The sequence below is a fragment of the Alexandromys fortis genome, unplaced genomic scaffold (assembly GCF_014885135.2).
Source record: "Alexandromys fortis isolate MF-2015 unplaced genomic scaffold, M_Fortis_MF-2015_v1.1 scaffold_27, whole genome shotgun sequence".
Lineage (NCBI taxonomy): Eukaryota > Metazoa > Chordata > Mammalia > Rodentia > Cricetidae > Alexandromys > Alexandromys fortis.
Window position 1 is genome coordinate 14564770 of NW_026067952.1, and position 13605 is coordinate 14578374.

Below are 13605 nucleotides of genomic sequence, written 5' to 3' on the forward strand. Positions count from 1 at the left end.
TTGTGAAGCAGAAGTAACTGAGTTACGAGACTGAGAGTTGGGAAATTGGGTCTTTGCCAATAGTCATATCGGGATCCTTTTAAATGTGGAAGATACAGTCAAGTCTACAAAGTCAATAATACACATTTACTGCTGTCTATACCATGCTCAGACAAGGGATAATACATAATAGTATCACACCAATCACCTAATACTTAACTTCTGTCATTCCCACAGAGAGTGGCTATGTCCTTCCATGTTTATGTCTGGGGCTGCCTTGAGCTTCAGGAGAAGTCCCGATGCTCATCTCAAGTCAGCACGCAGAAAGTTAAACAGTCCACAGGCCTAGCCTTGGAAAAGCAGAGCTCCCTCTCTGAAGTACCTATTCTGTGGGTCCATCTCCTCCATAGCCTGCTTGCCTTGACTGGACCTCACACTTACCCTGCTTCGGTCCTAATAACAGGAAGTATGGGGCTGGACAGACAGCTCAGTGGTTAAGAGCTCATTCTGTGTTGCAGAGAACCAGAGATCGGTTCCTCACACCCAAGACTCAACCCACTTTTAACTCCAGCCCTAGAGGGTCCAGTGTCCTCTCTGGCATGCTCATACCCGCTCACAGACACACATATACATATGCTTAAAAATAAAAACAAACTCTTTCTAATAAAAGAACAAGAAATATAAAGAGCAGCCTTTCTTTCTTGTCCTCGATGTATCGTGTCCCCCGCAAGACAACGAAGAGGAGTAGCAACACATAGAAATTTGCTGACAAACTTATCAAACAGAATCAGAGAAAACTGACTTCCCTGAGCAACACACAGGGCTGCTTTAGCTGCACTTCACTGCCCTTGGCCCAAGGCCATGAGGAGGCCAATAAAGGCCGGAGCTCAAGAACAACCACCCAGACCCAAGGCGTCTTTCCTACCACCCAGCCATGAAGTTCCTTTTTCCTCTCGTAGCCAGCCTCATGCTACAGTATCAGGTGAAATCAGGTAACGTGGGCCCCTGGGTTGATGTGAACAAGTGGGACAGGGCTGCCCATGGTGCTAGGACCCCAAAAAGACGCTGAAAGATGACATTCCCAAAAAAGATGGCTGGAGAGCTGACCCAGCCCCTAGTCTGTGTCTGATGGAGATGCCCGGAAGTTACAAAGAGAGTGGGGTATCCCTTGTCTGACATACGATGGGTTCCTGCTCTGAGTATGTGTCTGTCTCCTTGCAACAACTCAGCCCAAAGCACCTTCAGGTGAACTCTATTTCTGAGTTAACCACCTTGTATATTTTTAAAATCTCTGTGTGTGTGTGTGTGTGTGTGTGTGTGTGTGTGTGAGAGAGAGAGAGAGAGAGAGAGAGAGAGAGAGAGAGAGAGAGAGAGAGAGGAAGGGAGAGAGAGAGATAATACAGTGTGATGTGTGTAAGAGAGAGAACACACAGGAACATGAGTGTAGAGCTCAGAGGACAGCAGGTGTCAGCCCTCCCTTCCATCTTGTCTGAGACAAGCTCTTTCATTGTTTGTCACGGAGTGCGTCAGGCTAACTGGCCCATGGGTTTCTGGGAAGTCTCTTGTCTCCACCTCCTGTTGCACTGTGGGAAGACTGGGCTTGCAGAGGCCTGCACTACTGACTGCATCAGACCTCACATCTGACCCACTGAGCTTCCTCCGCAGCCCCAGCCAAAGCCATCTCCTAACGCAGAGGTTCCATTGGCGATGCACCTCTGCGCACAGGATAAAATCCTTGCCTCTGCGTTCAAAAAAAAAAAAAAAAAAAAAACCTCTTTAGAATTTAGCAGGCAGGTCTACGTCTCCATATCAGCTCCCCCAGCAGAGCCTTATTTCTCTCCGTCTCCGTCTTCCTGGAAACCCTCCAACTACCATAAGGGTGTCTGGGGGTACAGCATAGCACATGACAGGACAGGGCATGGCTGCTGCTCTTGAAAAGGAAGGAAAAAGATAAGATGGAGGCTTGTTTCTGGAAACAGGAACCACCAAGCTACTTGGAGTAATCATAATGAATCAAGGAAAATAAGGGCTGAAGATGTCTGTACTGATTTCATGTTGGGAACATAGGGAAGTCTGTGTCTCCTTGGGTAAGGTCACTTAAACAGGTCGAGCTTCAAAAGTGACCTGAGCGCACTGGAAAAATCAATGTGACCGCTTCTAGTTCTAAAATGTTTCTGCTTTGCACTCCTTGTGAGAACAATGTGAAGATGTATGAGAATAACAAATACATATGTGAAAATATGCTTTGAAATTATGTTTTATTGACATACATTAACTGTGTGTAATAATTGGATCCCATGATGTCATATGTGTGGGATGTATTTTATCAGATTCATTCCCACTCTCTCTTACCCCCTCCCACTCCTGCTGACCCATACTCCTCTCTGCTCTCAAACAGTTCCTTTTCTACTTCATGACTTGTGTGTGTGTGTGTGTGTGTGTGTGTGTGTGTGTGTGTGGCCCAGTGAGTTTTATTAGGTTTGCTTTCAGAAGCATGGACAATGGGCTATCTACACAAGCATGGGCAACTTACCAGTGGCTACACTGTAGAAGAAAATCCCTCTCTTGCCCCAACCATCCTTAACTACCTAAAGAGTCTCAGGGAGGAGCATGGCCTCGTGTGCCTTTCTCTCCCTCAGCAGGATGTTGACAGGCCCAATCTTATGCGGGTTGTCACGGGCACTATAATCTTTGGGAACCATCTGATGCTAAATAAATCACTTCTAACTTACATAAAATTGATAAGGTGGGTAATAGAGAAAGAAAAGATTTCTCTTTTTTAAAGATTTATTTATCGTGTATAGAACATTCTGCCTGCATGTGTGCCTGCAAGCCAAAAGAGGGCACCAGATCTCATTACAGATGGTTGTGAGCCACCATGTGATTGCTGGGAATTGAACTCAGGACCTCAGGAAGAGCAGTCTGTGCTCTTAACCTCTGTGCCATCTCTCCAGCCCAGAAAAGATTTCTTAATTGAAGGAAAACAGTCAGACACTGGGATGGGACATTCAACAGATGAAGGTAAATTACTAAACTCAGGGGGGAACTAAGCTAGAAATAATATGTGAGTGACCTTGATAGAGACAAGTGGAGGCCACAGTAACAAATAAGATCTCTGAAGGACACAAAGTATCCAGGTATTGGAAATGACAAAGTGCCATGTCCCAGGAGCCGTAGGTCCAGTGACTGACAGGGACTCGAAGACAACAATTCTGAAAATCCTGCTAATTCTGTTTCAAAATTCTTTCTTGGTTTATCTCAATTAATGTAAGTCCCCCATTCCACTTATTATCTTGCAAATTATCATTTTATTCTTCTCTGTGACCACACAGAGAGGAGAGTACTACATGCTGTCGCATGTGAAGTTAAAAGAAATAGTCTGCCAGGCGGTGGTGGCGCACGCCTTTAATCCCAGCACTCGGGAGGCAGAGGCAGGCGGATCTCTGTGAGTTCGAGGCCAGCCTGGTCTACAAGAGCTAGTTCCAGGACAGGCTCCAAAGCTACACAGAGAAACCCTGTCTCAAGGAAAAAGGAAAAAAAAAAAAAAAAAAAGAAATAGTTAACCTGAATGCACTATTGACTACCCAAGCGTGGACAAAGGCAGGCTTGCTTTGATCAGCACACTTGGAATGCGTGTGCTGAAATCGCACACTGAATTCACTAATGTACACCGCTAGCGGATGTTAGGATAATAATCATGAGTCTTTCTTGGATCAACTGCATGGCAGGTTTTACCGACATTGGTGTTTTATAGGATTATAGAGGGGGTGGGGGCTCTGCTGGTGTGGATGATGCAGGAATGGAAATCAAAAATGCTGTCTTGTGGCTGGAGATGTAGCTCAGGGGGAAAGTGATTGACCCCAAAACCCTGAGTTCAAAGCCCAGTATCACCAAACAGAAAGGAAAGAAGGAAGGAAGAGGGAGAAGAGAGGGAGAGAAGGAGGAATATTCTGAAATCAAGTACTTGGACTTCATATCTTTCCTTCCTCATTACAGCCTTGGTGTGTGTGTGTGTGTGTGTGTGTGTGTGTGTGTGTGTGTGTGTGTGTGTGTGTGTAGGCCCTGAGACAACCTCGGGTGTCTTTCTTCAGGTACCATTCACCTTGTTTTTGTTGTTTTGAGACAGGGTTTTTCTGTGTAGCCCTGGCTGGCCTGCAACTCTCTATACAGACCAGGCTGGCCTCAAGCTCACAGAGTTCCACCTGCCCCTACCTCCCTAGTGCTGGAATTAAAGGTGTGCGCCACCACAACCTGATTGTTAAGATAGGCTCACCAATCAGGTTAGGCTGACTAGCCAGTGAACCCCTGGTCTTGTCTGGCTCTGCCTTCCCACACATGAAACCACTCCTGCCTTTTGGATCTAGACTCTCACGCCAGCAGTCTGAACATCGTCTCCAATGATTAGCCTTGACCCAGTGGTTTCTCTCTCTCCACCACGCAGAGTTTTTGGCCGTGAAAAAATGTATAATGGGCTTTGGGAAATGCAAAGACAGCTGCCTCGCCGAGGAAATCGAGATACAGACCTGCAAATCCAAAAAATGCTGCATTGGGCCCAAAGTGACTAAACTGATTAAAAGCTACCTGCGACACGAAATTCCCCACATCTCTGACAAGGACCTCGTGGAGATGCTGAAGAGCGAGAAGAAGTCCAGAGAAGAGCTGCGAAGGAAACAGGCCTTAGTCATGCTCCCCCAAATCGGAGATGTCAACCCTTCGCTCAGTATCAACTCTGCCATTGTCCCAAAAGGCTCCCCTGTGAAGTCTGTCACCCCCAGGCCAGGCAGACGTGGCTTGGGCGGTATTGTTTCCACCAAGAGGCATGTGGAACCAATCAGGGATTCTGCCAATGCTGCCCCTCAGTCCCGACCTGGACCACCTTAGACATGGCCAGCACCCCCATGGCAGCAGGGAAGTGGGTCTTTGTCCTAGGGTGTCAGGCTCCTCTCTACCTCCACAGGCATTAAAATATGACATAACTGTTCTGCCCACGGACGGGTAATAAACACTGTTAGGTCCCTTCCAGTCTGTGTCATGGAATCGTTCTTGCAGGGGTCCCCCAGAGGGCAGTGCTGGAGAGGCATGGGAGTTTAAGTTCAGATGCCGGGAGAGAGCAAGTCCCAGCTCAGGAAGTGCTGAGCCTCAGGCCTCCTTGTGGGATTCTCATTTGAAGGCTTTTTCCTGTGACAACGGGAAGGAAAGCCTAAGCCCTGTTTCCTCTTGTCGTGAATCTTGGGCGAAGGGCCCCTGTGCAGCCAGAACACAAACAGAAGCTGGTAGGGCTCATCTGAAGAACTTCTTAGCTTAACAGCCTGAAACAATATCAGACCAGTATGGGACCAGGACGAAAAATGACTCTGACATTGCTCAGTTGTGCGGCCTAAAACAAATCACGTATCCATACATTACCATCAATTTATTCATTCGTTAGTGGAGATGCCAGCATTTTAGTAGACACCAGAATTCAGCAATCTCAGACTGCACGGCCTTACTTTGTCGACGTGACAGCAGCGTGGCCCTCAGTCCCAGTCTTTGAAAAGTTTTATTGCAGTAGCATTGATAGAAAACACCCACGTGTGTCTTGCTGGGACGACGGGGCGACGGGGTAAGTTTGGCACATACACACCCCAGTGAGGTTGCTATCAGAGGTGGGGGCTCTGTCACCCATGTTTCCCACCAAAAACAAACAAACAAAAACCAGAAGACAGAAACGAACGGGCGTTCTCGTTCCATTCTGTTGTTTTAATAAAATACCGAACCACAAGGCCACTTGGAGGAGAAACAGCTGTGCTACAGAAAAGATGACAGAGGCAGACGGCCTCATCACCGCTTCACACACAGCTCCTGAGTTCTAGCTAACACTATAGATAGGTTCATATCTCCATCGGCCTTGCTCCAGAGAGACAAGCGGGGAGGGGGTATCTGAGGACCTGGGGGTAGAAAGAGGAAGAAGATAATCCAGACTGACAGAAACAGACAGCAAGAAGGCATTGAATTCTGATTGCTAACAAAATAGACTTCAAACCCAAATTAGGAAAGATGAAGAAGATCACTACATATTGGTAAAAGGAACATTCTAGCAGGAAGATGTTGCAGTTCTAGGAGCTGGAGAGAGGCCTCAGAGGTTAAGAGCTTGTCTTGCTCATTCAGAGGACCAGGGTTTGCTTCCCAGGACCCATGTCTGGTGGCTCACAACCTGCTTCAAATCCTGGCTTCCAAGGGCACCTGCATGCACGTGGTGCACATACTCAAACACAGATACACACATACACACATTATTAAAAAATAAAACAATCTTTTAAAGATACTACAGTTCCCAGCATACATATATCAAACCATGGTGTACTAAATCTCATAAAATAAATACTACTGGATGGAAGGGCACAAACTGCTCTCAACACAGTTACTGCGTGACTTAAGGATACAGACAGCTGGGGGAGATAGCGAATTGATTGGGTCTATTCTATTGCTGTGAAGAGACACAGCAACTCATAAAAAAATTAACTGGGGTGGCTCACTTAAAGTTTTAGGGGTTCAGTCCATTATTATCATGATGGGGAGCAGGGCAAACATGGTGCTGGAGTAGCTGGAGGTCCTATATTTTGTAGGCAACAGGAAGTCAACAGAGATACTGGTGGTATCCTGAGCATAGGAAACCACAAAGCCTGACCCCACAGTGACACACTTCCTCCAGCAAAGCCACACCTCCTGCTACTGCCACTCCCTATGAGATTATGGGGGCCAATAACATTCAAACTACCTATAACCTAATAAATTGGAAAACCTAAAATCTATTAAGTTCTGGACGTGTGACCTACCAAAATTATATTAAGAAGATATACTGTAACTGAGATGATAATAAACCATGGAACTGAACGGAAATAGCAAGAAAAACCATGTCAAGCAAACAAATCCTGGGCCCTGAAGGGAGCCCAAATGAGTCTGACCGGAGCTGTAAAGAGTTAACAGCAACACCGTCACACTACCCTGAGACAGAAAGGGGAGGAAAGCTACCAACTCCACTTTATGAAGCCAGTACTACACTCACACCCAAACCAAAGAGGCACACAACCAAGAGAAAGGTACGTATACACACACACACACTATGAACTTGTATGGCCTTATTCCCATCTCTGCTTCCTGGATCTCCATGGCGTGACCTGCCCAGCTCTGCCGCTCTTTCTGCATGATGGAATTCTGCTCACAGAATCCTCCCAAACCTCCTACATTGTCTGGTATACGCCAAGCCCTGCTCCCTTTCAGTTCCCGTTGGAAAGGTATATTTCTTCCCATCCCTTCCCTTTCAATCTTTAAGTTCAGGTGAAGCGAGCCTCTAACAGGAAACACAGCTGAAACTTGGTCTTTTTTTTTTTTTAATCCATTCAGCCACTCTTTTCTCTTTTTAAAACTTTGTTGTTATTGTGCACACGTATGCCTGGTGCGGGGATGCGGGTGCATTGCCAGGGTGCATGAAGGGAGGTAAGAGGACCACTCTGCAGAGTCCATTCTCGTCAGCCTTTAAGGGGTTCCTTCTGGAAACCCCATCTCCAGCCTTTGCAGCAAGTGCCTGGACCCATTGCACCATCCCACGTTTCCCATGTTGTCTTGTTTTGTTTTGTTTTTTCAAGACAGGGTTTCTCTGTGTAGCACTGGCTGTCCTAGAACTTGTTCTTTGTACCAGGTTGGCCTTGAACTCTGCCTGCTTCTGTCTCCCAAGTTCTGGGTTTGAAGGTGTGCGCCACCACTGTCTAGCTTTATTTAACTTAGTATCACAATTTGCCTCTTTTCCAAGACCCTTCCCCCAAAAAATGTAGAAATGGAATCTGGCAGGATGGCTCAGAGGGTAAGGCACTGGTCACGCAAGGCTTACCGCCTCAGGTCAGTCCCCTCAACCCACAGTAGAGAGAAGCAGCTCCCCAAATCTGTCTTCTGGCCTCACGCACTGTTGTGCACACTCACTCACACACAGTCCTAAACTCACATTAATAACAAATGAACTGAATTTAAAGGGGAAGTTTTAGGAGTCGGAGAAGTGAAATTAGAGGCAGGCACAGCGGCGCATGCCAGTAACCCCAGCACCAGGGAGACGGGAGCAGGAGCACTGCTCAAGTCCAAGAGCAGCTTTGACTGCGCAGCAGGAGGAGTAGAGAAGATGGCTGGAGAGATGGTCCAGAGGTTAGGAGCACTTTCTGTCCTTCTAGAGGACCTGAGTCAGGCAGCTCAGAACAAAGAGTCCTCTGGTTCCAGGAGATGAGTGCCCTCCCCTGGCCTCTGTGGGCATCTGCACACAGTACACACACACACACACGTTATACATGTGTGTGTATTATATCTACACACATATGTTATATGTATATTTATTGTTAAATAAATAGATCATAGACTCAGTGCTGTTCCCTGCTGAGTCTCTCCCATCAGGCAAAGGGAAGGAGGTCAGCAGTCCTGAAAAGGGTTCTCTCTGCTTTAGCAGGGTATTGCATGGCTCTTGAGTAAAGAAATGTCTCCTCGCTCCAGATAGGGAAGGCATCATCAGACCAAGGGAAGGTTCCATCCGGTCTAGCTTGATGAAATAGGAGCTTACTAGAGCCATTGCAGGAGCATGGTCCACTCACAGGGAGCTACATCAAAGAGAAGTGTCACCCTGGACACCCATTTGCCTCTGACATGACACATGGAGTCTCTGGGGAGGGGAGGAGCCTCGGGACCCTAGTGAACCTCCTTGCTCACCCAGAATTTTAACAAGCCAAACTTGGGAAGACTTCCTGCATGTCACAACTGCTCTGCCTCAAGATGGCAGCTGCCGTGTACGACCCAGATAACACAGGAGGAAAAAAAAAAGACTGCACCACAAACCAGCTAGTCACAGACATCCTGGTGGCCATCTTTAACAAAGTGCAACTGGTAAATATGTCTACAGAGTCCCAGACATGGCTACGGGGAAAATATCATAAACTTGTCAAGCCAAATTGTTAGCAGAGGTTATCCTGGAATGTGCCCAACCGAGATGACCCTCATCTAAGTGAAGGGCTCCCGGGGTACCTCTCATGTTGGGGCTGGGGTTCAGCTCAGAGGGAAAGCACCTGCCTGGCATTTTTAAGCCTGGATTTAATCCCAGCTACTGCAAAGATATGCAGGGCCAGGCTTCTAACTACTCTGTGAGTGCTCAGACAGTGGATGCCACGGCTAACTGTTCTGTCCAAACTGACTCGCCCTGACGTGGATGTGCCTGCTTCCTCCTGGTTAATCACACCTGAAATTCAACAATGACAGGTGCTTTAGGCAGTGACTCGGTGACTCTGTCCCATCTGCCCACCGCTTCTGCCCGTGGGCATGTCCTAGTCCCTCAGGCGTGATCTTCTTGCCTCTGGCTTCTCCTGTTCCTATCTGCAGTGACCTTGAGTAACCCAGAATCTCCCGTTATTGAGAACCGAGCGATCGAAGGGAGAAGCCAGGGGACACACCTGCTTTTAAAGAGTGGAAATTTTCAAACGGTCCGTAGGGAGATAGGCCACTCCTGTGTTGCTCAAATTTGAAAGTTCTATTTGGGAACCACTTCAATATTTGCACCTAATATAAAAATGCTAAAATTCAAAAAGCAGGGGCTAGAGAGATGGCTCAGTGGTTAAGAGTGCACACTTCTCTTGCGGAAGACCCAGGTTCAGGTCCCAGCATCTATGCCAGGCAGCTCACAACTGCCAGGAACTCCGGCTCCAAAGGATTTGATACCTCTAACCTCCTCCTGAGACACCTACACATACATGCTCACACCTTCCCCAGACATACACACATATAAACAATTTCAAATAAATCTGAACATATATATACATATGTATGTCAAAATTTAAAAAGCAACCCCTAAAGATTAAAGAACCCTAATTAACCTAGTGTAGTCAGGCACTTTTTTTTTTTGTTTTGTGTGTGTGTGTGTGGTGTGCACGTTTTAGTTTGGAGAAACACGTGTTTTTCGAGACAGGGTTTCTCTGTGGTTTTGGAGCCTGTCCTGGAACTAGCTCTTGTAGACCAGGCTGACCTCGAACTCCCAGAGATCCGCCTGCCTCTGCCTCCCGAGTGCTGGGATTAAAGGCGTGCACCACCACCACCACCACCGCCCGGCTTCTCAGGCACATTTTTAATCCTAGCACTCAAGACGCTGGAGTAGGAGGACCGGGGGTTTGAGGGCAGCACGAGCTATATAATAAGAACCACTTCCAAAAAAAACAGAAACGAAACCCGGCGAGATGAAGATGGTAAGTCATATGGGCACTAGCCACGCCCACACACGTGGAAACTCTTTCCAAGGGCTTGGAGCGAGCTCTGGTGCAGCCTGTTTGTGGAACAGCCTGGAGACAGCACTGCAAACGGCTCCCGTGAGGCACACGACACAGGCGGAGAAAAGCAGCATCCGGTTAAGTCAGAATTCTCCAACCCCAGTTTGAACTCATCATTGGGGAGGGGCTCTTTAAGACAGTCTCGTGGAAATCACGATGTATTCCAGGGTGGTCTCGAACTCGCATTGATCCTCCTGCCTCAGTCTCTGTAGTACTGAGGCACCATCCCGCACCTAGCAACACTTTATTGTCAAACATTTTTTCATCCCTGTCCAGTGAACAGGCCTAGAGACATGGAGCAGCCAGAAGTACTGATTGCAATGGCCGTGCGACTGTAACCTCAACTCCAGTTCCCCAAAGTCTCGTGGAAGGCACTATTTCTTGGCCTGAAGCAAATATATAAAATATACCTGAAATACTTTGCTACATTTGAGAAAAGTATCCTGGCTCAAATCAAAAGAACACAGGAGGGGCTGGAGAGATGACTCAACCGTTATGAGCACTTGCTGCCCTCCCAGAGGACCAGAGTTCCGTTCCCAGCAATCACATCGGGCATCTCATGACTGCCTATGACTCCAGCTCCAAGGAATACCATGCCCTCTTCCTGTCTCCTTCGCCGCTTGCACTCATGTATGGGCATGTACACACATATACATATTCACACAAACACATACAGATACATATGCACCCATACATATATGCATATACAAACAGACATACAATATGCACACGCATACATACATGCATATACATATACACACATTAGTTAAAAATAAATCTTCAAAGAACAAATAATCAACTTAAGAAGGGTTACTTGGCAGAGATGGGGAAATGTAACTTCAATAAAGATAAAAACCAGGTAGGTGGTGACAGTGCACACCTTTAATCCCAGTATTCGGGAGGTGGACGCAGGTGGATCTCTGTGAGTTCGAAGCCAGCCTGGTCTACAGAGTGAGTTCCAGGATAGTCAGGACTAGAACTATACAGAGAAACTCTTTCACAAAAAAAAAAGAAAGAAAACTTTTAAATTAAAAAATAAAAACCACATGCATTATTCACAATAGCCAAGATATAGAATCAGTCTAAGTGTAAATGGAAAAATTAACCAAAAAATGTGGAATTAAGTCTTTAAAAAAAATGTCCCGGAGGCCAGAGAGATGGCTCATTGGCTAAGAGCACTTGTTGCTCTTGCATAGGACCCAGGTTCAATTCCCAGCACCCACATGATAGCTACCAACTATCTGCAACTCCAGTTCCAGGAGATCCATTGCCCTCTCTGGCTTCCTCAGCACCAGACATGCACATGGTGTACATAAATACATGCAGGCAAACAGTCGTACATATAATTTTGTGTATGCGCTTGGATTTTTTTTAAAAAAAATTATTATGTGTATGGGTGTTTTGCCTGCATGAATGTCTATGTACCACATACGTGCCCGGTACCTTTGGAGGCCAGAAGAAAGCATCGGATCACTCGGAACTAGAGCTACAGATGGATGTGAACTGTAATGCGGGTGCTGGGATTGAACCTAGGACCCCTGGAAGAACAGTCAGTGCTCTTAATCACTGAGCCATCTCTCCAGCCCACACATAAATTTTTAATTAAAATAAATTTTTAATTTTTTTTTCTTTAAGGCCTGGTATGGAGCTGGATGGGAGTAATGCCTCTTTATGCCTGTCTCAGAGCCAGACAGACAAAAGGACAGACAGACAAAATTTTTTATTACCTCAGATGAATTAGATGTGCACAATAAATACTAGTGGCTGCCAGAATCATCTCAGAAGAAACAGAACCATCTGTGTCTGTCTGCCTGTCTGTCTGTGACAAGGTCTTGCTACACAGCCCAGGCTGGCCTGATCTTCTTGCCTTCAGAGAGTTCGGAATACAGATGAGAACCACCATGCCTGGTCACACGTGAGTTGTGATAAAGGAAGACACTGTCGTCTTCAGAAAAGTTTGCCCAAATTAATCCAAAAGCCAAGTCCAGACCTAATGAGGGCTCTGGTTGCCATGTCCTGTCTCTAGGTTTCACGCACAGGAGACGGTCAGATGACTCTGTGGGTGTGTCCATCAACTTCTGAAACGTGATCTTGTCCTTCACTGAGCTGTTAGTATCTGCAGTCAGTTATTTCCTGCAGCCCGGGGAAGGAAGCAGCATCAATCCAGCTTTGACACGTAGGCTCTTACTGCCCAGATGAACATTTGAAAGGGTGAAGTTTTACTGTCTCCTGAGTTTGGAGTAGGGATGATGATGATGTTGAGCAGTGTGTGCATGAGTGTGTGCGTGAGGGTGTGCGTGCTACAGCAGCAGGTCAGAAGGCATCCCTCCTTCCACCGTAGGCTCCAGGGATCCATCTCTGGCCATAGGGTTTACATGGCAGGCACTTTTATAGCTAAGCCATCTCACCAGCCTAAGACAAACTCTTGAAAAATATAAGACAGTCTAGAAGAAAATAACATGATTTTTCATTTATCCCATATTGGTTTTTTTCTGACCAAAGTGCTTCAACCTATTTTCTTTTTCTGATTTTATCTTTAGAAAGGCCTCCTCAAGCTTCCAATGACGTCATAGAAATCTTACTTACCAACCCCAAATCAGGAGGACCAGGACTTTGACAATGGCAAAGCACAAGTCACCAGATCAGGGACCTGACCCAGAGCCCTCAGTCTACTGGCGACCTCATTATCCCACCTCAGGCAGCTCAGCGTGTGGCTTCATCATTTACCACCACAGTCAATGCGACCACTGCGACCACCAGATCATCAGAAGTGGGCCCTCCCAGGGGCTCTCTAAATAAAACCAGAGGCTGGAAAGAAGGTTCAGAGGTTAAGGACACTGGCTGCTGCTCTTCCAGAGGTCCTGAATTCAATTCCCAGCACCCACATGGTGACTCATAGCTGTCTATAATGAGATCTGGTGCCTTCTTCTGGCCTGCAGGGACACATACAGATAGAATATTGTATACATAACTTTAAAAAAAACACTATATATGTTATGATTTTAGCCAACCAGCATGGCTGGCACTTCCAGGTTCCAGGGCCACGTATGTAGGGACAAGCCTTCAGGCAAAAATACCTAGTTGCCCCGGGGACCTTAAAAGGCCCTGCATGACCCACATGCAGCATGGTTGTATCACTTAGGTATGACGCAGCTCTGTAAGCCCTTGCGCACCTGTGTGAGCTCTGTCACCTGCTTAAGAAAGACGTAGCTTCATCATCCCCCTGTGCGCATGCGCCAGGCAGCCTTTAAAGGCTGGATGCGCCATCTTCAGTTCTTTCTGCACGCCAATTCCCAGGTGT

General features: G+C 46.8%; 1 protein-coding gene across 1 annotated transcript; it reads left to right on the forward strand.

Moving 5' to 3' along the window:
- Positions 1-913: 913 nt before the first annotated feature.
- Positions 914-4860, forward strand: Defb129 (defensin beta 129). The gene is made up of 2 exons (XM_050150706.1): positions 914-971; positions 4421-4860. Exons 1-2 carry the CDS (start codon positions 914-916, stop codon positions 4858-4860), a joined length of 498 nt encoding a protein of 165 aa, XP_050006663.1.
- The last annotated feature ends 8745 nt before the right edge of the window (positions 4861-13605 follow it).

Bases quoted from the DNA above. Each gene is read 5' to 3' on its own strand.
- Defb129 (XM_050150706.1), top strand. From the start codon at position 914: ATGAAGTTCCTTTTTCCTCTCGTAGCCAGCCTCATGCTACAGTATCAG. The intron at 972-4,420 runs GTAACGTGGGCC...TCCACCACGCAG, and splicing joins ACAGTATCAGGTGAAATCAG to AGTTTTTGGCCGTGAAAAAA.